This window comes from Cuculus canorus, chromosome 1 (genome assembly GCF_017976375.1).
Source record: "Cuculus canorus isolate bCucCan1 chromosome 1, bCucCan1.pri, whole genome shotgun sequence".
In the NCBI taxonomy this organism is placed as follows: domain Eukaryota; kingdom Metazoa; phylum Chordata; class Aves; order Cuculiformes; family Cuculidae; genus Cuculus; species Cuculus canorus.
In genome coordinates, this window is record NC_071401.1 from 191,310,120 (window position 1) to 191,335,061 (window position 24,942).

At 34.9% G+C, this 24,942-nt stretch overlaps 1 protein-coding gene across 2 annotated transcripts in view; it reads right to left on the reverse strand.

Moving 5' to 3' along the window:
* TBC1D22A (TBC1 domain family member 22A) overlaps positions 1-24,942 on the reverse strand; it is a 169,342-nt gene that overhangs the window by 122,552 nt on the left and 21,848 nt on the right. For both annotated transcript variants that reach the window (XM_054065116.1, XM_054065109.1), the window contains 5 exons: positions 20,018-20,088; positions 14,745-14,873; positions 13,745-13,797; positions 10,380-10,389; positions 8,853-8,967 (listed from right to left, as the gene is read on the reverse strand). In XM_054065116.1, coding sequence (XP_053921091.1) covers positions 8,853-8,967; positions 10,380-10,389; positions 13,745-13,797; positions 14,745-14,873; positions 20,018-20,088 — 378 coding nt within the window. The remainder of the gene's footprint in view (positions 1-8,852; positions 8,968-10,379; positions 10,390-13,744; positions 13,798-14,744; positions 14,874-20,017; positions 20,089-24,942) is intronic.

Here is a 24,942-nt window from a genome sequence, read left to right on the forward strand (position 1 = left end):
GTTTTAGTTAAAATAAGTTCATTTTTTCTGGGCAGATAAGCTCAGAGCACATCTTACTTCCTTTAATAATACACTTTTATGAACTGAATACTCAGCACTATTAATACTATAGTTCTGTAATCAAACTAAATAAGACATTTTATCACAACCCACACTTTATTCAAACTTGTGATATGTGCCAGTTTATAAGAATGAGAATTTTGATTTTGCAATTTGTGCAGTTAAGCAAATAGATTTCCAATAACTTAATTTTGTTTCAATGAAGATACCTAGAGTTATTTTCTCTATCCCACTACTATGATACAACTTCGAATACTTTGGTTACAAAGATCTATGGAACTACTTTAAAAAGAATTAAGGTTATAGAAAACATGAAAGAAGTAACATTAAAAACAACTCTACATACGATAAGCGAAGAATCTCAGGGAATTTTCAGTAGGTATAAAAGAAGTTTATGTATCAAATATCTTTTAAAACTAGCCTTGAAACTGAAGCTGGTAATTAGAAAATATATTTACAGTGTTCAACTATCACAATTATTGATAAAAATGTGTTCAGTTTCAAATCTTTCTCTAAGAAGTCTACTGGATGCATCCATGCATCTAATGTTTCAGATGAACTGTTATATAATTAGCTGGGGAATCAGACAGTGTATTGAGGAGAGTGAAATCAAAATTGAAACACAAAGACAGAGGATTGATTTTGTAGAACAGTATTGTCAATTATAATAAATCATGGCCACTCAAAGCACTACTAGAAAGTAAAAATATTAGAAAAAGTAGGTTATCATACCCTACATCTGTCTGTTGAGATAGTTTTATGAGTCCTCCCATACTCACAAGCACAAAATAAGTGGAATTCACAAAGACTCATTATGAGGGTGCTGTTTAATAATACATCTAAAGCAGTCTTAAGAGCTACCTGGCTTGAAATGGATATCTTGCTTCTCCCTTCTTCCCTAACATGCTTCTGCCTCCACATCAGTACTAACGTTCATCTCTGATGCCTGAAGTGAGAGCTAAAAGTTATTCATTATATTATGGGGCCAGTTCAACTGAATGGATCACTTCTGCCATAGAAAAGTCAATGTTGACCAAAGAAAGAAGACAGGAAGACATGTTTGGGTTGAGAAAGACAAAGTGAAACTACCAGTTTGGACAGCAGCAAGCCTTGATTTAGCTCTATGACCCAAGCACGAAACAAGCAAACCTCTTCATGCCCAATGAAACCCAATTTGGAAATACCCAAATACGCAGCTCCACTGTTTAAATTTAAAGAGCAGTGAAATGAGGCCAGGACAGGCAGGGTACATTAACTTCTTGAAACACCACATGGAATCTGAAGGAACATGAATTCTACAGCACATAGTATATTGCTACATATATATTCGTTATTAATATATTTGATTACCAGTAAGCTCTTGTAAGTGTGTAAGCTAGCTTATTATCACAGAAGTATACCAAACCGTTACTTGTAGGTGTGTTCAGCTGCTCAATACTAACACCTTCTCAAGGTTACTATACTCCAAGAAATGCTAGTAGCATTAATTGGGTTGGTTCAACATGCTAAAAATCTAAAACTAATTCAGTAAATTGCCTCATTTTGACCAAAGCAGACTAAGTGAGAGCTTATGCAGACAATCACGCATATATTTGATACCGAATGCCACCACTGACTTCCAGTAGGTTAAACAACCAGGGAAAAACAGCATGGAATCACTAGCAAACCACATACAAAGTGCATACCTGGATAAAGCTCAGCTATATTCAGTAGAGCTTTTATAACTACATGAAAAAAAAACAGTCCTTAGTTGAAATAGTTCTATAACACTAAGCCAGAAGAAAGTGCTCTAAAAAAATTGTAAATAAAGTAAAATAAGTAAATAAGTAACCAAACGCAAAAACAAGAGGATCAACATATTAAAGGCAATTTATAGTTCATTGCCCCTCTATTAAACAGTTCTCCACTCCACAAGTCCTGCATATATATCTGCCGTCCTTCAGGCTCTCTTATTCCCTAACCCTTCATAAACTAAGCATGAGATCTCCTCTTAATAATACCCACAATCTTCTTACAGTTGTGTTTGCATTGTCTCCAAATATACTGTTTTATTAACCAATCCTAGACAGAGCTATATATTATGGCAAGCATCGCTAGCTGACAAAACGATTCACTGCTAGTTATTTCCACATGGATTCTCCTCCTTGATTAAAGTGAATAGAAGAATGTAAAATCTAAGATTTCTTTGCCCAATTAGGCCTGAAAAGCTATGTTATATTTTAATGAAGAAAATTGCTCAGATATTGTGAAATATTCATTTCCCTTAAATGAAAAAAAAAAACACCCAACCTTCCAAGTTACAAAAGGATATGTATATATTTTAAAGATCAATTATAACAACTGTAAGCATCAGAGCCTAAAAACTGCAGTGACTTAAAAATAAGGCAATTACTATTTCCACAAGAAAAGAATAGCTGGACTCCAACTGAAGAATCTGGTAAGTGGTACAAAAAAGAAGATGTGAGGAAGAACTGAGATCTATAGTAGTGTCTCAGGAAGCTTCTAAATGAAATAGAATCAGCCAAACCATAAACAAACGGGACAAAATATAATTTAGCTCCCCAAACTCTATTCAACAATGCCCTGTCAAGACTCTCTTTTAGCACCATCATTTCTAGCTGCTTTGCCACTGCAGTCTTAAGTCAGTGCCATCACACAGCACAGAAGACTGGTACAAAAATATCAAGTCCTCAGCCCTATGGAAAGGCACAACTCAGGTCTCTGCTTACTTGTGGAGCTTCTTCACCTCCTCCATGATGCAAAGTAGGAATCATCAATGTGTAAAACTAAATCCAAATGCTGTTTATTTCACTCATGACAGTCTTCCCTCTCCTCAGCTACCACTGTACTACTTTCAAAAAACTTCCACTGGACAACAGATTGGTGCATCAGTGGGGTGAACGTGGGGGAATATATTCCTAGAAACTGAAAGTGAATGCTGGTTATCTCACAGCTGCCTGAGATAGTGCCAAACAATTTCTGTGTCATATTATAGCATATACACACACATATATAAAGCAGTAAGTGTTACGTAATATGTGAAAGTATAGCGCACCTCAAAGAGAATTGACAGTTAAGTCAAGTTTCAGATCAATGAGCAGCTCAGCTACATTGAGGATCTTAACAGAGGAATGTGTACAATTGGTGATTCGCATTAAGGAGAGGAAATTCAATGTGATCAAAAGGAAACTTGTGGCATTGAATTTTCACATAATAGAAGAGTGACTTAAATTATTTTGAATACTTCACACAAGTTTAGCAATAGTTTTAAAAAATGAGGCTGTATTAAAATGTCAAAATGTCAGTTATGCTTCATGTCAGTGCTCTTATGCAAATCTAATTTGTGTAAGTTTCATAAATAATTTCACACAAATGTATAAATGAAAACATTTTACTATCATATTGTTTATAAACAAGTATTTATTTGAACAAAGGAAAGCATTAAAACAGTAGAAGTTTGTAACAAAGTATAATGTCAAAATTATCAGAAAAGTTCAGGAGCAATACAACAAATACATATAAAATCTTTTCATCTCTCACATTCCTGAGCACTCAGTACTGGGAGATTTCTTTCCTTACAAACCAGAAGACTGCAAGGATGATTCTTTCAATCTCCAGCCACATGAAGGGCCTGGGAAAGAAAGAAGTACCCAGTTAATCCTGTTACAGCTCCTTGCTCAATTCGTCATTCCTTCCATTTCACTCAGCCTCTTCTAAGCAGAATAACTACATATACATTACATCTTTTCCACTTTATCTCCTCAAAATCCAAACACATGAGCCCCACTCACAATTCTCCAAGTACCAGTGATTTGGTAGAACTGAATACAAAAGGTCTAGGTATTTAGATAGCAGGATTAATTACCTTAGATTACTCAACATACTGCAAAAACCAAGATTTCAGCTTGTTCTTATTAATTACCTTAGATTACTCAACATACTGCAAAAATCAAGAATTCAGCTTGTTCTTATTAAGGAAATAATGCATGTTAAACAAATTTTTACCCTGTAAAGTACTGGAAAAATCTTATAGTAGCTTTAAGAAGTCAGTGGATTAATACTCTTTACACTCTGGCTTACTGCCTCATCATTCAGAAGTTCAGTTTTATGTACATTCTAAATAGATTTACTTAGTGCATAAAAATGATAATTCTCTTTATTAAAAAAAAATCTGCTAAATTGATCACTTTTTTTCATATTTTATAAATAAACACTGAGGAATTACCTCAGACAGTGATAACAATGCTCTGAAATGTTACTGCAATTAAACTACGAAACTAACGTTAAATTCAAGACACAGTATTCAACAAACTACAGGAAAAAATAAAATGAACGATTTTAAAATTAATTATTTGCAGCAGATATTTGCATATACTCGCAGCTAAAAAGGAAAGAACAAGAGAATAACCAATAAGAAATCCCATTTTAAGGACACAGACTTCCAGTGACACATGAGAGGGAACAGAAAGAAAGGTAAGTGAGGGAGCTATCCATAGACTTTTCCAGGACAAAAGAACCTCTGTGTTCTCACAGTAACACTGGTCTGGAACTAATTACCATCCCAATCCCTTTAGGATTTGAGGCTGCAAGAATTTGTCCATAAAGTCATAGCAGTATCTGTTAAAAAAACACTAGGTAACAGAAGTTGCATTTAATGTCCTCTATAAAAGGATTTAAGATTACAAGAAAAATACTTACAAGGGTAAGTCCCCTCTTTCCAAAGCTTTCAGTTCATGAGTTCTTGTAAGCATCTTCAAACTGCCTATAGCTTCTCTGTTGCCAGAAGACTGCTGACAACATCTCAATCACCATTTCCATCTTCAGCAGCCTTACTTTTCTTGACATTCTTTTTCTGACATAAAATGATGAAATGCTAGACTGGTGTTCATTTTTCTGCCCTTTACGTCCTCAGAACTCCTAATTTGCTCTTGAGCCAACACTGCCAGGGGTCTCAAAGTGATCTCATGAAGCCATCGCACTTAGCAGTGGCCTGACATGCATCCTTATCTACAGGTTTCATCTCTCTGGATGGTGAATAAATCCAGGTCCTCTGCAGTTCTGGATATACACACAAGGCCCAGTGAATCACTGAAATGCCAGAAGTAGTGAAATGTAGCTGACTCCATGAGCAAGAAACCACAGGCAATTGTGCAGCACAACTTAATATGTGGAAACAAGGTAGATCAAGTGGAAGCCAGAGCAACAGGAAGGGCTATAAAGAGAGCAACACTTGTGACAACTTGAAATAGGCCTTGCAATCCCGGGCAAAATGTCCTTGTACACATTAATTAAGCGAACAGTCAGCAGTCATGTGGTTTATCTTACCTCATTAAGAAAGATGTGTCTGGAATTTCATCTACATGGATGAGATTAGTTTTGACACAAACTAATATGCTACAAAAACACAGAGCTTTCAGGAAAATTGCCCTGACAGTAATCAGCATTTGTTCTAACACCACTGTTGTAACAGTGCTATGTCATGTAGGAGGTTAGACGTAAGCACAAAATATTTTCTGTACCACTAGTGTTTGAAATTTGAAAGGAAGTGCTATATTACGGCAGAAGAAGCTAACGGATCTCCAGTGTTTCTCATGAAGGAAAAAATATAATGGTCGAGACTGAGATACACAATTATCCGGTATGAGAATGCTACTGTTTAAATTCCTTCTCCTCCTAATTTAAACCAGAAATCCTAAACTGAATCTACTGTATTCCAGCAGGGGCGGGTACCTACCCGCTCTGAAATTTCTTGAATTGCAGTTTTTCCTCCCCTGGCATACTAGTTTTATCTTGCTGAAAACCTTACAGTATTCTGCTTTTATTGCAGAGTGGGGAACTAATGAGACATTACCAAATTACACTTTGATCACATTAACAATGTTGGAAAGGTTGAAAGAGAGCTTTCAACATTTAGCGTACACAATTCCTACACTGAGTCACTCAACCTATTCTAAATGTGTGAACCGACATGCAAAAATTAAGTACCTCAATCAATACTAAACCATCAAAACATTTATGACTTTGGTATTTATAAAAAGACCCACAAACCTACTTTTATGGCATTCAGATTTGAATGAAAAATCTTACTAGGCAAGTAAATTATGACTTCCATGCATGTAATTTCTATCTTCAGAAGTTCTTTAACAATTTCAAAATGGTTTTCAGATGTCTGTAGCAAAGCAGAAAGATGCCCATCACTAGAATAAATGTGTCACATGCTTGTTATGCAAGATTAAAGATTAAGCATTCATTCACTTGTCATAAAGCTAAAATAACCACAGCTTTCCTCCCACTAAAATACTTGATAAAACTGCAACTGTGCATAAACCTTATGAGGATATACCATCAGATGATCTAATCAGCACAGATTTATTACTAGTAGCATTGTTAATAATAATAATGGATTATTTCTCTTTAATAATCCTTCAAGACCTCTTTTTTAATTATAGAAAATCTAAAATAAAAGGCATTATCACTTTAATGGAATGAATCGGGGCCCAAGTGACTCAGAACTGCAATAAAATGGTTTCACTTAAATGGAGCAAACAAAAAACAATACTTAAGAGAAAGCAATAAATAACACAATTTAATGCACAAACCAATATCCAATTAAAATCAAAGCAAGCAATAAGATCTAGAGTAAAAACCTAAGATAAATAAAAAGGATAACTAGAGTAAATATTAAATATACTAATAGTTTAAACATTCTTGCTAGGAAGCTTCAGCAATTATGAATTTATTTCTATTTAAATTTCTCAAGCACAACTCATTGTCAGAGTTCTGAATCATTCTATAAGTTTATTACAAATCTCTGGATTTTTGAGGTATTTCATAAACTAAACGTCATTTCAAGTTTAAGTAAAATGCATGCTCTTTTTCATTCTAACTTGAATGCATCACTCAGTGTAACTTCAATACATTAGAAAGACTCCAATCAAAAAGCTACTTAGAGAAAAATCTTAGAAAGTTTTTTAATGTCACTAGGGGAAATAACTGCTATTAGCACTTAGCCAGGACCACTACTATACTAAAGAAAATATCTTCATTTCAGTATCTTTCTTATTACATAAAAATTATGTTTTAAGTGAGATTTTCGAATACGGGTTTCTGAGTTTCATAAGTTTTCAATGGCAAAATATCTTTTACAGTTGTTAGTTCTTGAGTTTTGTCTCTGTTCACTATACACTTCCTGTAGCAGCTATCCTCCTCAATACAAGAGTACTGACAAACATATTAACAACCACCAGGGTGTCCAAATGTAAGTTGGTAGTAAAGACAAACTTATTTACCATATTAATTAAATGGTCTATTTAACACGGAATATCAATTCTCTAATCACATCTCATTTGAACTCCTTATTTCAATTAACAACCCTAAAGTCTACTAGAGACCCTACTGTTCTAGGATCATTAAGAACATTTTCATTATCTGTCAAATGATGGAGTAAAAGGCAAAAACTGCAAGTACTCTCAGGAGTAGGCCACTACCCTATTTAAGAGATGATTAGGGAGAAAGCAGCAGTAGTTCTCATTAGTTGCTTAGCAATGAAATGTCCCCCTATGAAACAAGAAATGAACAAACCAACAGAGGTGTTGCTATATAAATGAGTAAATGGATACTCTGTCATCCACTCAAGGATAATCTGTCCTTCATTAAATCTAATCAACCTGGATTAAGACAGCAATGGGTATCTTGCATAGATAAGGTAAGAAAAATCCACTATGTACAGCCTCACTGAAGTAGCCAGACAACACATTGGTCAAGTTTACACGTAAACATTGTGAGTTTTCATTCTAACGTTACCTGTTATATCCATAGCTACATCCAAATTATTAATGAATTATTGTTAACAAACCATATTCTTATTGTTTAAGAACTCATACGTAAATTTAAAATATTAATGATATTCAAATAAGAGATGAGCTTCTAGCCAATATCAGAGTTTGCCACAAAGAACTTCTTAAAAAGTATATTTATATGAAAGTCCAAAAATGCAACAGAAATAAAGCTGTTCACACTACTCTTTTAGTAGTGCTGTAAGCCCCAGAAAAGCAGAGATCTTAACCACAGAAATTTGACTACTGCTCCCTTAATTTTCAGACCTTTATTCCAGGTTGCTATTCTTTCAGCCACTGATCCAGTTTAATAGTTCCCTCTACTTAATGTCCCTGCCGCTCATTTAAAAGCTTTCCTTGCTTTATGGCAGATTTTTACTTGCCGTAGTAGGGGGGGGTTTGTTGTTGTTGTTACGTTTGATTTTTTAAACACGTCCTCATTTAATATGTTCAATTTAAAATATTCACAAAAAGCATGACTCGGAAGAAAGAAAGAGAGAGAGAGAGAGAGAGAAAAGGAGAATAAAATCAAGTATGAAGAAAAAAGTATCAGGATTGATGAACACTTCTTAACTATAAAACAAGATGAAAGTAAATGCTAGATTGTGCTTCTTTCCCCTGCTTTCAGATCTGACAAACGAAAACACCATCTGCAACTTCTACAGAGGGTTTTAAATGGTTGGTTTGGTTTTGGTGGGGTGCGGGGTAGGGGATGTTGTTTGGAATAGAAATCTGAAGGATTCCTGAACTTTACTGACTACTTACAGTCCGATTGCTTCTCAGTATGTATTATATTTAAATAGAACTATACAGATTTATAATTACAAAAATTTACTTTAATATTCTTGTATCAAATTATGCTTTGTTAGCTAGTCCAAATTCACTGTTAAGATTGAAATGAAGATCCTGTTCCAAAATCAGTAACTATTCATAGTTCAGTATTAAGACAAATCTTACCTATATATTCGCAAATGAAGACTACAAAAAAAGGTGTAACAAGATCATTTATGCCCTGAACATATCCACTGGCTGGATGACGTATTGCCCAGATAAACAAAATTCTTTCAAAGATCTGAAAAAGAGTTAAATAAACTATCAGATAATTTATCAAGAAATAAGCACATTTTAAACAAGAAACTTGAAAATTAAACAAGGACAAATTTAAAATCAGAGTTACTAGTACAAAAATATGCATATGAAAACAAATGAACACTAGTGCTCATAATTAACTTCTGACGCTAAGTAATCCTCTAAAAGGAAGTATTTGTGGGATATTAGCACATGTTAAAGCCAATCTAGTACATAATTCAGCTAGAGTAGTTACAACAAAGTAGCACTTATTTACTGGAGCTTTTCCAATAATATAAAATCCCTCTTTCCTTAAGAGGCAGAAATATTAAATTATCTTCCCATGATTTTTCACCTCTTTGAAAGAAGTATTTTATCAATACCATATTCTACTTATGCCTAAATAACACAAAAAAGTTACTTCATATAGCTTAGAGCTTTTAATAGCACATCCACAAAAAGAGATTGCCTAATAGTTAAAATTGCCTAGTACTGCAGTGTGGAGTTCTAGACTTAAGAAGAATGTATACTTGTTAATTAAAAAAACATGAAATAAAACCAGGAAACGTAAAATATTGCCTGCTGTACCGCACAACCTCACCCCCTTAACTCTGTAAACCGCACTGTGCTTAGGTTCTGCAAAAGCTTCTAAGGCCACAACATATCTGATCGTGTGAAGGACAACATGAGAAGAGTACAGAGCATGGAAATCACAGAACTTTCATAATTTAGGTCTGTGACAAGCTGTATTTCCTCTCAATTACTTGCTTCTGAACATGCAACATTCATGCAACATGGAAGCTGCTATGTGCTTTGCCCTAATTACAGGTACTCAATGAACTACAACCTTCTGAAGCCAAAGAACGTTTGCTCTCTCCCTGAAATGTCTACTCAAGAAGCCAGAAAGCAGAGGCAGGTAACTGGAGCCAAGCCAGAAGAACTCAAACCAAAGGACTACGTTGGTCTTAAGAGCAGGTCTCAGTTCTAATAACAAAGGAAAGACTTTGCAAGGACCTCAAAGAGAGGTAGTTCTCTGCAACCTCAGAAGTAAAGGAATGCTCAGGCTTCAAGGATGTCCATAAAAGACCTGCCTGAAAGGATGCAATAGGTAGAGGAAGATTAGCTTATGAATCCTATATTATTTCTATTCAGTCTCACTTCAAGTTTTTGCTAGATAAAGTAATTCATTATTCTAATTCCAGTTGAAGTAGAAATCTTATTCTTTAGCTTAAAAGCCAACCTACATCCATTTTCAAGTAAGGAAAGGTCTAGGCATATATGAACTTGCATCCAGGTGCTTGAGTCCTATAACAGGCCACATGAGCTCCACATGAAGCTGAAACACATATGTACTTTTGCTTTGAAAATAAGTTCCAAACAGCAATATCCCACCACAGGCTTTTCTGGAGAATCAACTTCCATCAGTCTCCAGGGTTTTGTCTCCCTAGAATGCTGAAAATCCACAGAACAAGAGGGCTGTCAACAAATACTATGAAAAGCTTTGGGAGACACCGAAACACAAGCATTAGCGCATCTCATGTCTAATCCATTACAGCCACAAAGACTCAGATTTTCCTCAGTGTGATTTCAGCTTCAGGGTATAGATCAGGAAGAAAGGGAGATATTCATTTAGTAAATTCTCTCCACAAACACTTCTTGTTTTCATTAGCCAGGATGCTTATATCTTTAAGTATAAATTCTTCCTTGGTTCTAGTTCCTCTCACCTCATGTTTTTAATATGGACTGGATATTAAACTAAATAAAACCACCAAACTATACCCATCAAGTAATAGCCAGTGGGGTTTCATTGTGTATGAAGAACTGTATAAAGACCTTAAGTTCTGCCATTTACAGTTTGCCTCTACATTTTACAACATTATATCTTTAAGTAATTACAGTTGTTTATGTCGTGTTTTACTGGTTTGAAAACCTCCAATCAATCTTTGTTAATTAGCTCACAGCCATCCATCCTGCTTCTATCATTGGCCTTTCTAGTTTCAGTAATGTTAGTTATTATCAATGTTATTCTTCATTTCACTCAAATAAAGAACACATATGTAAGATCCTGCAAATACAAACAACCTTCTTGAAAACAAGTATCAGATGCAGGTGACTAGAAAAACATATTTAAAGAACAACTGCTGAATGTACTAGGCTAAAGAAAACTACTGTGCAATGGGTTTACAAAATATGCACAGTGAGAAACAACAAAAAAAAATCCAGTAATTCAGTAAATAACAGCTAACAAAATATCCATTGTAAAAGTATTAAAATAGTGCTTGCACGAAGGCATAACTCAATCAAATAACCTAAAAAGTTATACTGCCAACTCTACCTTCCCTTTCCTCAGAATCTGATAATATGCATAGTTGGCATTGTAAATTGAGGTGCCTATGGATTTCAAAGCATTTTTAAAATCAAAGTATGAGAACTAATATCTAGGTGGGGGCTGTGGTTGCATTTTTTGTTTGGGTGAGTTTTTTAATATTATTGAGCAGGAGGGATCTTTCAGTGATTGGCATACCAGATTTAATATCCCCAAAAGCATCTAATCAGAAATTCAACAAATACACACTGAAATAGTGTTTTCAATTTCCTACCCATTTTCATAAAGTTTAATTTACTGTTCTGAATTGAAAAAATGAGCACTGAGTACCTGAAAGGCAGACTGATTTAAGTTTCTATACAGCACTCATCATGGTGTTCAAATAGGATTCATTAAAAAGGTCACTTTCCCAAAAGGGTTTCCTTCTTGATTGCCAAACCAGCAACAGAAACTTGAATTAACTTTTCTACTATGAACCACTACATCTCATGAGATGTCATTACCAATCAATTATTGTTCCTTTGAATTTAACTTTCATTCATAGAACAATAAGACTATATCATACCCATAAAGAGGAGAATCCATTAGCTTAATGCAGACTTTGAATTTCATGGCGAATTTTGCCACTTCAAAGGAACACTAAAACCCAAAAAGCTTTAATCAAGAAAGCTTTGGAGAATTTGACTTTTGTTTCCCAAAGCAAAGAAAAAAAAAAAAAGGTGAGAAAAAAAAATTATAAACTACTTTTAAACTGTGTTGTTTCCTTGAAATTACTTCTCTCATACAATGCAAGCTTTAGACAGGAAATACACAGCATATATGATCCATCTCAACAAAATCCAGTTAAAGATAAGCAGCCTGTCTATTGGGAGGTGTCCCTGTCCATGGCAGGTCGTTGAGTATGGCTCCAAAAACCCAGAAAGGGAGAGGAAAAACAAGGGAGAAGTTGGATGTTATGACACTTGCAGCATCATTTGCACTAGTTTTTTATAAGACCAAGCAATTATATCATCAAAGTTGGGCCTACCTGTCTTGGATCAGACAAGAACAAAGGCAAGACATAAACAAGATCGCTCTCCAATAGCACACATCTAGTCGGGAGATCACTGGAGCTATGAAAACTTTGAGCATATGAAAATCCCGTGATATTGGGGATTTTTCATGATACAGATGGATCAGTAAAAGTCAATCAGTTCTCTATAACTTCTTTAAAACTCAAACACTTCCCAGATCTCCCCTTATCCCACCAACTGCTGCTATCCACCCTTTTCACATTCTTATTCTTCTGTACTTCAAGACCATTCACTCTGCAACTAACAGAACATTATTAAAATACCTTTGTTTTACGCTAAATTTTTTTTAGTGCTAATCAGCTGTCATCTCACTCCTCCAAGATTTCCTTCATTTTTCCATCCATTTCCTTACTACTCTCACAGAGTAGTAAAACATAGCTTCATACAAGTTTAACAAGAACTAGAAATTAAAACAATGCTGGGTTTATGAAAAAAATACTTCCAAATGATATCTCAGTAAGCTAAATTAAATGAATATGCTACCTGAGCAATGTTGTTATTTCCCTTTCTATCGTCTTTTGGTAAAGAGACCTAAATAATTTCATATGCTTAACGATCCCACAAAATTAACTGAAACTACATTCCAGACAAACTTTAGTCAATATATTTGTTACCAATGTTCTATTCACATACTGGATTTACTTAGCAAGAAGTTACCTAGATATAGTATTTCCTTTTTGGTTTAATTATGCTCAAGTAATAGTAAGAAAAGTGTGTTGTTCTAGGAGAATGTATTCTATAACTATCTCTATATTCTGAAGTTGAATGTCAACATTCATTAAGATACTTAACTTCTCATCCAAATAATTCAGTTTAAAAGAAAGGCATTCAATATTTCAATATATTCTACAGAAGATACTTAACTGGAATTTGTATTTTAAAGTTGCTTTTACTACTATGGTAGTAAAATAATTTAAATAGTGTACTCAACATATAAAAACTTGCCAAGAAGCAAAGTCAATGATGAACACAAACCAGTGATGCTACAAATCCTCAAAAAGAGAATTTCCCAAGTAAAAGACTAGAATAAAAACTTCCAGACCCTGAATAATTTTGACCAATACACAGAACTACAGAAACTATGCTCTGGGCTACTTAAAAAAATGCATTATTAATGAAATATACAAAAGGAATGAAAAACCTCAAAGGCACAAGACCAAAGGAAAAACTAAACACACTGGATGCAAGAGATTAATGAGATTATTTTCCTTTTTACTACTCATATTTAGACTGTTATTCTTAGCCTATAACTTCTTTATTGACTGTAAGCTAGTTCTGAAGTAAAATAACAAGTATTGTCATATAAATTAATAACTAATGTGGTGATATCAGGTTATTCCCAAAACCAGAAGATTCTTTAGGTATCATCTTACCTCTGTTACTTGGGCTGAAGCTTAAAACCTTCAGGACTCATGCGTGGGATATCTATATGGATCTAATTAGACAGGAAAAACAACACAGTAAAGGAACAAACAGCAGACTTTTAAAATATAATAGTTAAAACAATACTATGATTTTACAGTTTCACTAATTATTACTATTTTTGGAATAAAGTGGATTTCAGAACATATGACCAAATCTTTAAGTCATGTTAAGCTATCAACAAGACAAAATGGGAAAAACCCCATACTTTGCTGTCACAGTTTAGGATCCTTATATCACATTTTGATTGCTTGCAAATCACAGTAATATTGCAATACTCATTACCTCACAGTAATTCTCAGTAAATACATAGTACCTACTTCTGTAAAGTCATATTCAATTGACACTATTACACAATTGTTATTATAACTAAAGATCAGGCTTGAAGCAGAAGAAACATCTCAGCTGCTTCTGCCCTAAGAAAGGGTCAAGTAGGATTGCTTACTCTATAATTAGTGATAGAAACTTCACTTTAATAGTAGACTTTTCTTCAAGTTATCTTCTTATCTGGGTAGGCAAGAAAGTTTGACATGCCTATGTTTATTGCACATCATACACAGTTTCACTTTCTTAAGTGGAAGTATGGAATCAGTAAGAAATAGCCACTGTTCTACTTTCCCTGTACCATCCTCACTCATTTGAAGAAGTGTCTGAGCAGGAGATGAGAGATTTGAAAAACCCTACTATTCTAAAATGGAAAACTATGGCAGCACTGAACAGTGGTACCACATGGCATGACTAAAGCTGACACTAAAATGAAATCCACCATTTCAAATTTCAGACCTAAGTATTCCATATTTTGGCTTCTGAAATGTAGGAAAACAATTGATTAGAGAGCTGTCTATCAAGTAAGATTAAAGAAATAGGAAAAAAAAAACGTAGCAAACTTCAAAAATAATCTCTTTAAGCTCTTTAGCAGACGTCCTCTGGGTAAAAGTCACTTCAATAGGTCTTCTATACCTGTCTATAGGTATCTTGGTGATTTTCATCATTTCTGGAATCATAGTATTGTTCAATAAATGCAAAATACTCTTTGCGTTTTCTTTTTAAAGTGCTTTCTCTTCGGTCCACATTTGCAGGAAGATAGCCCTGAAAAACATAGAAAAAAAAACAGCGACATGAAAAGGATATTCCTCTGCCCTACAAAAATCACCACTGGCATTTGATTACATGTGTGTGACAGGAAAGATAATGAACTGATACAGCGCCATGCAGTCCTACGTGAATCTGAATAATCAGCTATTATATCAGTTTCCTAATGCTTCCAATTGATAACAAAAGTTCAGAAGCAACCACTTCAACAAAATCAGTTTCAGCTTTCTCCACCTTTAAAAAGCAATTTCTCATCAAGAATTTTAAGATAATGTTTGCCTTCCAAAGAGAAAAGCTGAAATAAATAAAGTTCAGATAAATGTAATTCTATGCGAGTTCATCAACTTCTGCATTCCTACATGGCCATTATTGGAGCAATTCTATTAATTTTTTAAACAAAAAGCATATTACCCCAGTTGCCTTCAAGTAGGAGCAATACACATTAGGAAATATGTTTTAATTATGGTAAGACTTGTAATGCAAGAGAGTACTAATTCAAAATCTCTGAAAACATTCTATCTATCTACTTTGTTTCACTGTTTCAGATGAGAAAAAATAATTTCAAGCTTTCATTTCATCTCAACAACTTATTACAAGTTTAATCACAGAAATAGACTCAAGAGCACCAGTGACTGGGCTATTAGATGTGAGAACACTAGCTGTACATTTCCTTAGTTGTTTACCAAAAGCAATTTAAAATATTATCTTATGTTCCATAAGATATGGATACTAAGGAAGTCATATGTCAGGTATGCAGGATTATACATTTTTTCATTAAGCAGAAAATACATCTGAATGTTATTCATCGATCTCATTCATATAGATCTGAAAATACCAATTCTTCCTCCCTCCAAAGAATGACATTCTCATTTCCTTCTTTTGTTCAATTTGATCCCCATATCTAATACCTCAGCCTACTTGCCATTTAAAAAACAAGCTCAGGTTAATATTTCAGCATTTTATGAAATTAAATATCATGAATGCTACTAAATATTCAGTTTATATATAAAATACACTTAACTAGAAGCACTAGTATTCATGTAACTGGCTACATAAAAAGTTTCCTGAATATCCAGAAAGAGTTAATGCTTTCTTGTAAGCAGCTTGATTTCAAACGATCAACTCCAATATCCCAGAACACTGCACAAAAGAAAGCTAGTCCATATTTTACACACTTGGCAGTCCTGAAAAAATACTTTGTTTAAGAATCATTCTAAAGATAGATGGCTTTGAAAGAGATCTGGACATTCAAGATAATATAAGGAAAAAAAACAACTAATAATCTCATTATTCACTAGTCAAGTCAAATTAAGATTTTCCTTGCCAGTATTACAAAAGCTCTCCTTTCATGTGAATGGTAATTAGTAAAAGAGCAATCAAATTGTCAGGTTTAAGTTTCATTAAAAATATAAATCCTCATAACATCAAAAAAATCCTATACTAGAAGAGCAGGATATATTTGCACTTACACAATGAGCCACAGCCACAAGTAACTAATAAGATAACGTGCATTTATCTACAAAAACAACTTTCTTACTCAGCCCTAAACACTACAAGCAAAAATGGAAGAGGTAAACTTAACATGCTGAAATTCCTAGTTATACAGTAAAATTAAATACTCTCAGAAAACATATACAGTTCCACTACTCTCCTGCAGCAATCCCATTTCTATAACTTCTGTTTTCCTCAATATTTAGGAAAAATAAAAATACAAACCATTCTAAAACATCAACAGATTTTTTAAAAGTATCTCTATAACAAAACAATTTTAAAATGTTATTCTCCTGTATTTTAATTCCTTACTTAAAGATGACAACAGAAAAATTACTACCAGTATTAAATTCCAGAGGTGCTCAATTTGGCAAAACTGTATCTTTTAAGACATACTGACTTGCATCTGGTTCCAAGTACTTTAAATTGCACCAGCTTAACTTTTGCCTCCAGACTCAGCGTGACATTTAATATCCTGTCCCAGTGTTTTGTATTAACTTAAATATTGAATTCTGCCTCTTGTTTATTCTCAATAGGGTTTTTTTTCCTGCAGGATATCTTAGTTCCATTAGAAAAGAATTCATTTGTGAGATCAAACGTGATTGTTTGAAGGATACCAATATTTTTTCAGCAAGTCTTTTTGCCATTATTCAGTTTCAAAGACTGAAGTAATCTTTCAATTGGATGTCTTGTTTCCTGTTCACTTCACAAATTGGGTTTTATTTTCAAAAATTGGAAGGCTTTGCAATATATCATTGGGGAATAAATTGGTGGAGAGTTTAATCCGTTTATTCATTAATTTCCTCCAGAGGCTTTTGTAACCATATCTTCAGTCTTGCTATTCAAAAGAGAAGTAGGCCTAAACAGTTCTGCTTGCTAGTTAGGCACGATACATCTAATGTTGTTGCTGTATTTAAAAAAAAAAATATATATATATATAATTTTTCTATGTACGGTTACCAGTAGACAGGCATAATTTCAAGAGCCCTTGAGCCCTGATTTTCATATACTTTCTCTTTGAAAAAACATACTCGGACACAGTAAAATTATCACCTTCTATGTAATAAACATCTCAACTGTTTGATTTTTCAAATCATATTTTCAAAATTTCAATTTCAATGGTGATTTTACAAACAAAACCATCACCTTCTGCCTCAGCTATTACTAAATGTACTCAGTTCCCCAAACAAGTCATAGTTTGGACTTTTTTAGTAAGACTTCTGAAAAAGTTCAAAATAAACACACCTAGCTTTAATTTAGCTCTGACCCATGCTTTAGTTCCTTCAGGTTTGTGGTCTTTTTTTTATCTTTGCCCAAACCGGTTTTGCTTTTCTACATTTATTTCCCCAATAGCTCCCAGTGGACCTTATTGCACAAAAGATTATCACATTACCCTCTCTTACATGGGATGTACATTAGCATTAGGTAACATGTTTAAACAACTAACGTGACTTAAAAATTAATTATCATTAGAAAAAAGCATCATGGGGTTTATGATGACAAATACTCAAAGCACATTTTCTTCCCCACTTTGGAAAGAAGATGAAACAAGCAGCTGCCGTACAGTATAGAAAAGTAATGATTACTAAGTGACTTGTCTTTGGGTTTCCAAAATTATTAAAATAGTATTAATTGATGACTAGTTAGTAGATAAGATATCATGGTAACAATTACATAGGAGAAGCTGAGAACATTTAAAATATTGCTATTTGTTACATTAAAAATAAAACCCACAACCTACAGCACATACTTTTGTAAGTCTCTTCCTCAAAAATACAAAAAAATCCACTTAATTCTTAATTGTAAAAATAAAATAACCTGAAGACTCTTTCTTTACAGAGATATGGCAAGATAGGTGAAGATAAGAATTGAACTGTGATGGATCCTGAACTGGAGTGATTAAAACAACAGAACAAGGGAACTCTACACTTAGCAATTTCTCTAGACTAAGAACCTCAGGAATACTAAAATAAAATCAACTTATGGAATGAAGTTGAAGTTCATGGAAAGTCCACGCTCTTACACGAAGGCAAGACAGTGATTGCAGTTAACTTTCACATAATTCCAATTCTCTAAACCGCATTGCCAGCCCTCCGATTCAAAACGTAACCTATCCTTACGCCCCACCTTACTGTGTTTCCAAGTCAATTTTGAGTCAGTCATAATTTCTCTACTTTGAGTATTTTAGAATAGTTATCCTAAACTTCAAGAGGAAAAAAAAAGAAAGAAATGCTCTTTTCATTACCAAAATCTCAGACAACTTTGGAAACAGAACTGAAATAAACTGTACAACACATGTTTAACTGCGATTACAGCAAGATATTTGAATATCTACCATTAAGAAGCTGCATTTGCATTTAACATTAGAAGGAACTACAAATTTAGTAGAACTCATCAGCAAGAGAGACTCTTTCAGTCACTGGAAATCAGTCTCAATCTGAGGTAAATACTTCACATTCCCTGCTGAATTATTCTATAAAAAGCAAAGCTATTTAAGTCTGCTCTCTGAAAAATTCAATAGTGTTAAACTGTTGTGTGTAAAACTCAGAATTTTAAACAGTTCTTAAATGTATGAAGATTTGCTGATAAAGTGTCTTTTGCAGACTCTTGAGAGCAGACAGCATGAGATTTTTGCTCCTTTTTAGTACAAACATCTTCACAAGTTCTTCTCCCAAGCATGGGCTGACAAACAGCTAAAACGCACAATCGTTTGCTATCACAAGGATTATAGCTGAAAAGATTGACATGAAAAATACTCCTATGAGGAGCACATTTTATTTTTGCAAAAGAACCTTTTCAAGTACAGTGTAAACACGGAGATTAAAAAACAAATCCAGTTCTGTAAAACCAAACTCCATGAATCCCAGATTCCTACAAGCTTGTCTGCAACACCTGACTGAAACACCTAAGTGTGCTGTTCTGTGGTATTTCAGTCAACCTACTCCCAAGTTTCTCTCATTGCAAAATCCTCTGACCGCTGGGCAAAGTTCAGAGAGCCTAGCCAGCCAAAAAAAATCACACTACAAAAGTGATTAACTTTTTAATTAGCTTGTCTCCCTGACCTGACTTTGAGGTCTGACATCAGGGGAGCCAATGCCACAAGGTAATTTAACCCAGTGGCCCAGATTTGTTCGTCTCAAACCACTATAGAAAAAGCAGCCAAAAAACCCATAAGATCCTATCACAGCTTTTCCTCAGTACAGTCTTAATCCTTTCTTGTAGTTACTTTAATGTGAAGTCAGAATGAAGCCTTTCATAGGACACTGATAGGCTTCATTTCTCCTACTGCATGCCTATTTTGAAGAAAACTGTGAGGAAGTACTTGTCTCTGAACTGTCCAGCATTCCATCAAAATTGGTTGAAAGAGGTCACTGTTATCACATAAACCTTTCTTTCACAGAAAGCCAGGCTGAAAAATGAAGATATGCAGCTGACATGATTTACTACTATGTCTCATTCCCCTCCCTTCTCTTCCACAAAGTAATCTTGAAATTGAGCAAAAGATCAGAACTTTAATTACAATTCAGCTACAAGACACAGTGTTTGCAAGTATTACTGATGGATTACAACTCAAGCAAAATTATTAGAAATGGCTGAAAAAACTATTACTACTAAATGCACAGGAAAAAAAAAAAACCAAAACAACTTACTGAAAGAAGCTTCCATGCAATTGGACGAACCCGTTTGGGAATGCCAGACCAACTCAATTTCCGTAACTCTTCTATTAAAAGAAAAGTATTTCATGAGAACTAAGGAAACTTACCAATAAACAAATAGATACACTCAAATTAGCACAACAACATTTACAACAATGATCATGTTTTCTTATAAGGTCCAATGACATCAGAACTATATGGTAATTCTAACAAACTAATAAAATACTGGATAACTACTATTCATAGGGATACCTATGTTAATAGGTACTGATGCAATAAGGTAACTTTGTGGAATATTTCTCAGCACTCCTTTTTAGTATGCATGATTAACACAAGAGATACTGAGACTCATTGTACAATAAGCTTACACAGATCCTAATCAAAAATGAGACTTGCAGTTACAGAAACTGAATGATACTTTATGTCTGAATGCTGAAATTTAGTCCTAAGCTGTATACTAATTCTTCATGTTGTACTCCTTTCTCTTGATAGCTGCTTGTCAGCTCCCATACCCAGCTAAACTGATCTGCAGAACTTCATACAATTTGTTGTGAAAACTGTTCATCATGTGAAAAAAAACTTCAGAAAAAAACATGGAAAATCTGAAGACAAAAGATGCTTAACATTGTCCCTAAGAGACAATATTCTTATGAGACAGCTCTTTCTCTTTTTCCTCTAAGTAGAAAATAGGGGTTACAACTGCACAAGTTCAAATTATCAACCTGCTAAAGAGTACGGAACAAAATTCTACATTTTACTTTGTATATACTTATCCCAATTCATTATATATAATTTGAATCACATAAATTCCAGTGAATCTAGTCTCTACCATATGCGTGTATTTTCCAAATTCTACACTTCAACAAAGCCTTTAAAAACATTCTACCTACTCACTCCAAGAAAACTAAGTACAGAGGTAGTTAGAATAAGAATTTTCTGAGTGGATATCACAACTGACTGACTTTGTCCATTTATGGATACATATTCTCTTCTTCTATATTTAAGACTCCTACAGCAACGTCTTCATCCTCCCATCCCACCCTCTTTCTACTACTCTGAAAGAAACGTGCATCCATAATATTCAGAAATGCAAAATATCATGGCAAATTATTCCTGGACAAATTTACAATTATTTTTGAATAGGAATGAAAACACAGTCCACTGAAATCACTACAATATTTTAAAAATACATAATATATATGTGTATCAATGCTAAACAGTTACTGAGAAAAAAAATCAAAACTCTTAATTAGCAATTACAGTTTCTCAAAGAAGCATCAACCAAAGCAAACACAAACCCCCAGTAACCTGGATTTTGCAGTATAAAGTTACCTGATCATTAGGACGCCCTATTTTTACTATAGATAAATGCCAGCAAAAATATTACTTGAGAAATTCATTTTGTCTTAAAATAAGAAAAACAGCCTTAATATGAAGTTAAATAAAACATGGCCAAAAAAAAAAAAAAAAAGAAACATCCAGCTGTTTGAATTTGTACTTCCATCTCTTTTTCTTACAGAAAATAGAAAACTAGCAGGAGGCAAAAATGAAAGACTGTCATGGTCATAGGTAGATGAGCAGTTTTACAGTGGTCACTTCAAACTAATCATGACTTCCAAACAGACATGGGCTTACCAACAATTGTTCAAGTAAGGAAACGTTTACAGCACTGGACACATTCATTCAACTAGATATGTTTTCCCTCTCGCATTGAGGGGCAAGCTCGGTCAAGACAACAGCAGCTCCACAGAGCTCTCACTTGGAACTGTGAAGCCATATCACCAAAACCCAAGCGAAACAGTGAAGAGATGCTGCATTAGGACCAGAAATTCAGAAAAGCAGAAAAAAAGAATGGATATTAAGAAGCAAGATCTGAACATTCAAGTGAACGTGTCTATCACAAGTCTTGAATCCAGTCTAAAGAAAAAGGATGATCTCCTTAGAACATCAGTGAAACTCTTTTGTCCATAAGTTTTAAAATATCATTGTCATTGAGAAAAGGAAGTTTCATTAATACATGATTTTTTTTTCTACAATATTTCAAACCCTTGAAAAAGTCAAAATACACTGACAGAGGAAAAATTGAAAAAAAAAAAATCTCCTAAAATTTTTCTGAGTTAAAGCCATGGTTTGTTCTGTAGCTTTGTTTTTTAACGAGCTAATTTGTAACTTTCCTACAGACCAAGAAATACAAGGATGTCAAGGTGACATCTTCTTAAGGCAGTAATACATAAATAAGTCAAGGTTATTTTCTTTCAGTAAAAATTATATTTAGGGATGCCAAAACAGCAGAATACCTAATTATTTAGAAATATCATATTGAGCATGACCAAAGATAAACTCTAGTCATATACCTTGGGCAATCCAAAGAATAGAATACCATACACTATGGGAAAAAGTATAAGAACACATCAAATATGAACGCTTATTTGACTTCCAGCAAACGGGAAATACACCACCCTCATATTTCCTTGTACTTGTGGTCTATCCATGTCTGTGACAACAGTAAGATCAAATATACTACAGAGTTTATAACCTAACTGTGCTAGCTGTATCGGATCCCATTTTTTTCTTATCTACAGTCCATCACTATCCAAGATGCTGACCATTTACAGCAAGTATTCTTCACACAAAAACTGTAACGCCAGTTCTTCCACTCCCTCTTTATTAATTGGCATATGCAGATTATTGCCTTCTCCTTAATCTGGAAATGCAAACATAGGCTATTAGGCAAAAACAAATTTAAGCTTATTTTACCAGTTCCAACTTCAAAAAAAAATTTGCAAGAGAACTTTGGTCAGAGAAACCAAAACTGGCAGACAGAGTCATTTTAGGTTCAGTGAACATCTAGATACAGCAAGGCTTTGAACTCTCTTCACTTCCCCTTAAGTGCAGAGGCATCTGAAGAGCCTAGTAAGGTACGTACAAAACAGTAGTAACGATGACAAAGTTCACTCTTACATCAAGGTTCCTTCATACTAATACAAAACCACATTGAAACCTTCATCTCTTCCGACACTATTCTCCTAACCTCTACTTTCTTACACATCACTCCTGAGTCTCATTTACGCATTTCACTTTCTTCTCCAGACTTCATTATTCCTTACTTTCTGACTTTGTGACCCTCATTCCTATATATTTCCGCTCTATTTTTCTTCAAATCACCAACTGTAATTCCACACCTGTACGCATTGCTGGCCAAGACAATTCACTGTATTGTTAAGAAAACCTTAAATTATTAACTAAAAATTTCCAGGAAGAGGAGAGATGGTGACCAGCAGAATGAAGGACACAAATTCCAATACAGAGAAATTGTTATAGTGGTGTTTGAGATCATCTTTAAGACAAAATATTGAGATCTTCTAAACAGATGTGTATCCAGAAATTCACATTAGAAAACCTTTGCATTCCAAAGAACAGAAACAGTCAGCTTCATAACAAATAGCTTCAAACAGCCCATTTTCAGTACATGATAGGGGATGACGTGCTTGAGAGCAGCCCTGCAGAGAAGGATTTTGGGGTGCTGATCGATGACAAGCTCAACATGAGCCAGCAATGTGCGCTTGCAGCCCAGAAGGCCAACCGTATCCAGGGCTGCATCAAAAGAAGCACGGCCAGCAGGGCAAGCGAGGTGATTCTGCCCCTCTATTCCTCTCTTGTGAGACCTCATCTAGAATACTGTGTCCAGTTCTGGAATCCTCAACGTAAGAAGGATATGGAGCTGTAGGAACGGGTCTAGAGGAGGGCTACGAAGATGATTGGAGGGCTGAAGCACCTTCTGTACGAGGACAGGCTGAGAGAGTGGGGCTTGTTCAGCCTGGAGAAGAGAAGGCTCAGAGGAGATCTTATAGCAACCTTCCAATACCTGAAGGGGCCTATAGGAAAGCTGGAGAGGGGCTGTTCATAAAGGCTTGTGGGGATAGGACGAGGGGGACTGGGTATAAATTGGAGAGGGGCATATTTAGACTAGACATTAGGAAGAATTTCTTCACTATGAGAGTAGTGAGACACTGGTACAGGTTGCCCAGGCAGGTTGTGGATGCCCCATCCTTGGGGGTGTTCAAGGCCAGGTTGGATGGGGCGTTGGGCAGCCTGATCTAGGGGGATGTCCCTGCCTATGGCAGGGGGGTTGGAACTACCTGATCTTTAAGGTCCCTTCCAACCCTAACGACACTATGACACTATGACACTATGACACTATGATAACAGACCACTTACATCTGGAAAAGTGTTGCAATTAAAAGGCAACTTTCTAAATTCATATGCTACGGTTTTAGGTCATAGCAAATGTAACAATTTTCCCAAAGCAAGGAGAAATCTGATTGATTAACCTAATTTGCATACAATTCAAGCACGGAAGATAAAATTCTGATATTATAAGTTCTCTAAGACTGTCAAACGCAAGAACTAGCACCCAGCCTAACAGTACCGGCAGTGAATGACCTGAAGCACCATAAATCAGATATTTTTATACCATCTTACTATGGAGTAACGGCTCCACAATGGGCCTGGAAGAAGCACTAAACTAGTGAACAGCAGGATTCTTGATCCACCCAATCAGGTGCCTCCTTGCCAGCCCAAGGAAGCCCTGTTTCCCTATGCCCTCCTGGCAGCTGAAGCAGGTTTAACTTATACTGTGTAGTTTTGATAGGTTTAGATTGTCACACTCCAGCTCCGATGATCAAGCATAAGATGCCCAATAGGTACCCCCAGACAGCGCCTCCTCGCATATCTTACCATTTTCCATCATTTTTTTCCACGACCCTTCCATCTCATTTTCTCTGCCCCAAATCAACAAAACACTGCTATTATTCCTTCACTTCACAGTCTCAGTTTCGCTACAGCTATACCCAGATTTGGTATTTCTAAAATAATTACCTAGGCACTGCTGGTCTTTTACCACTGCACCTTCTAAAGTG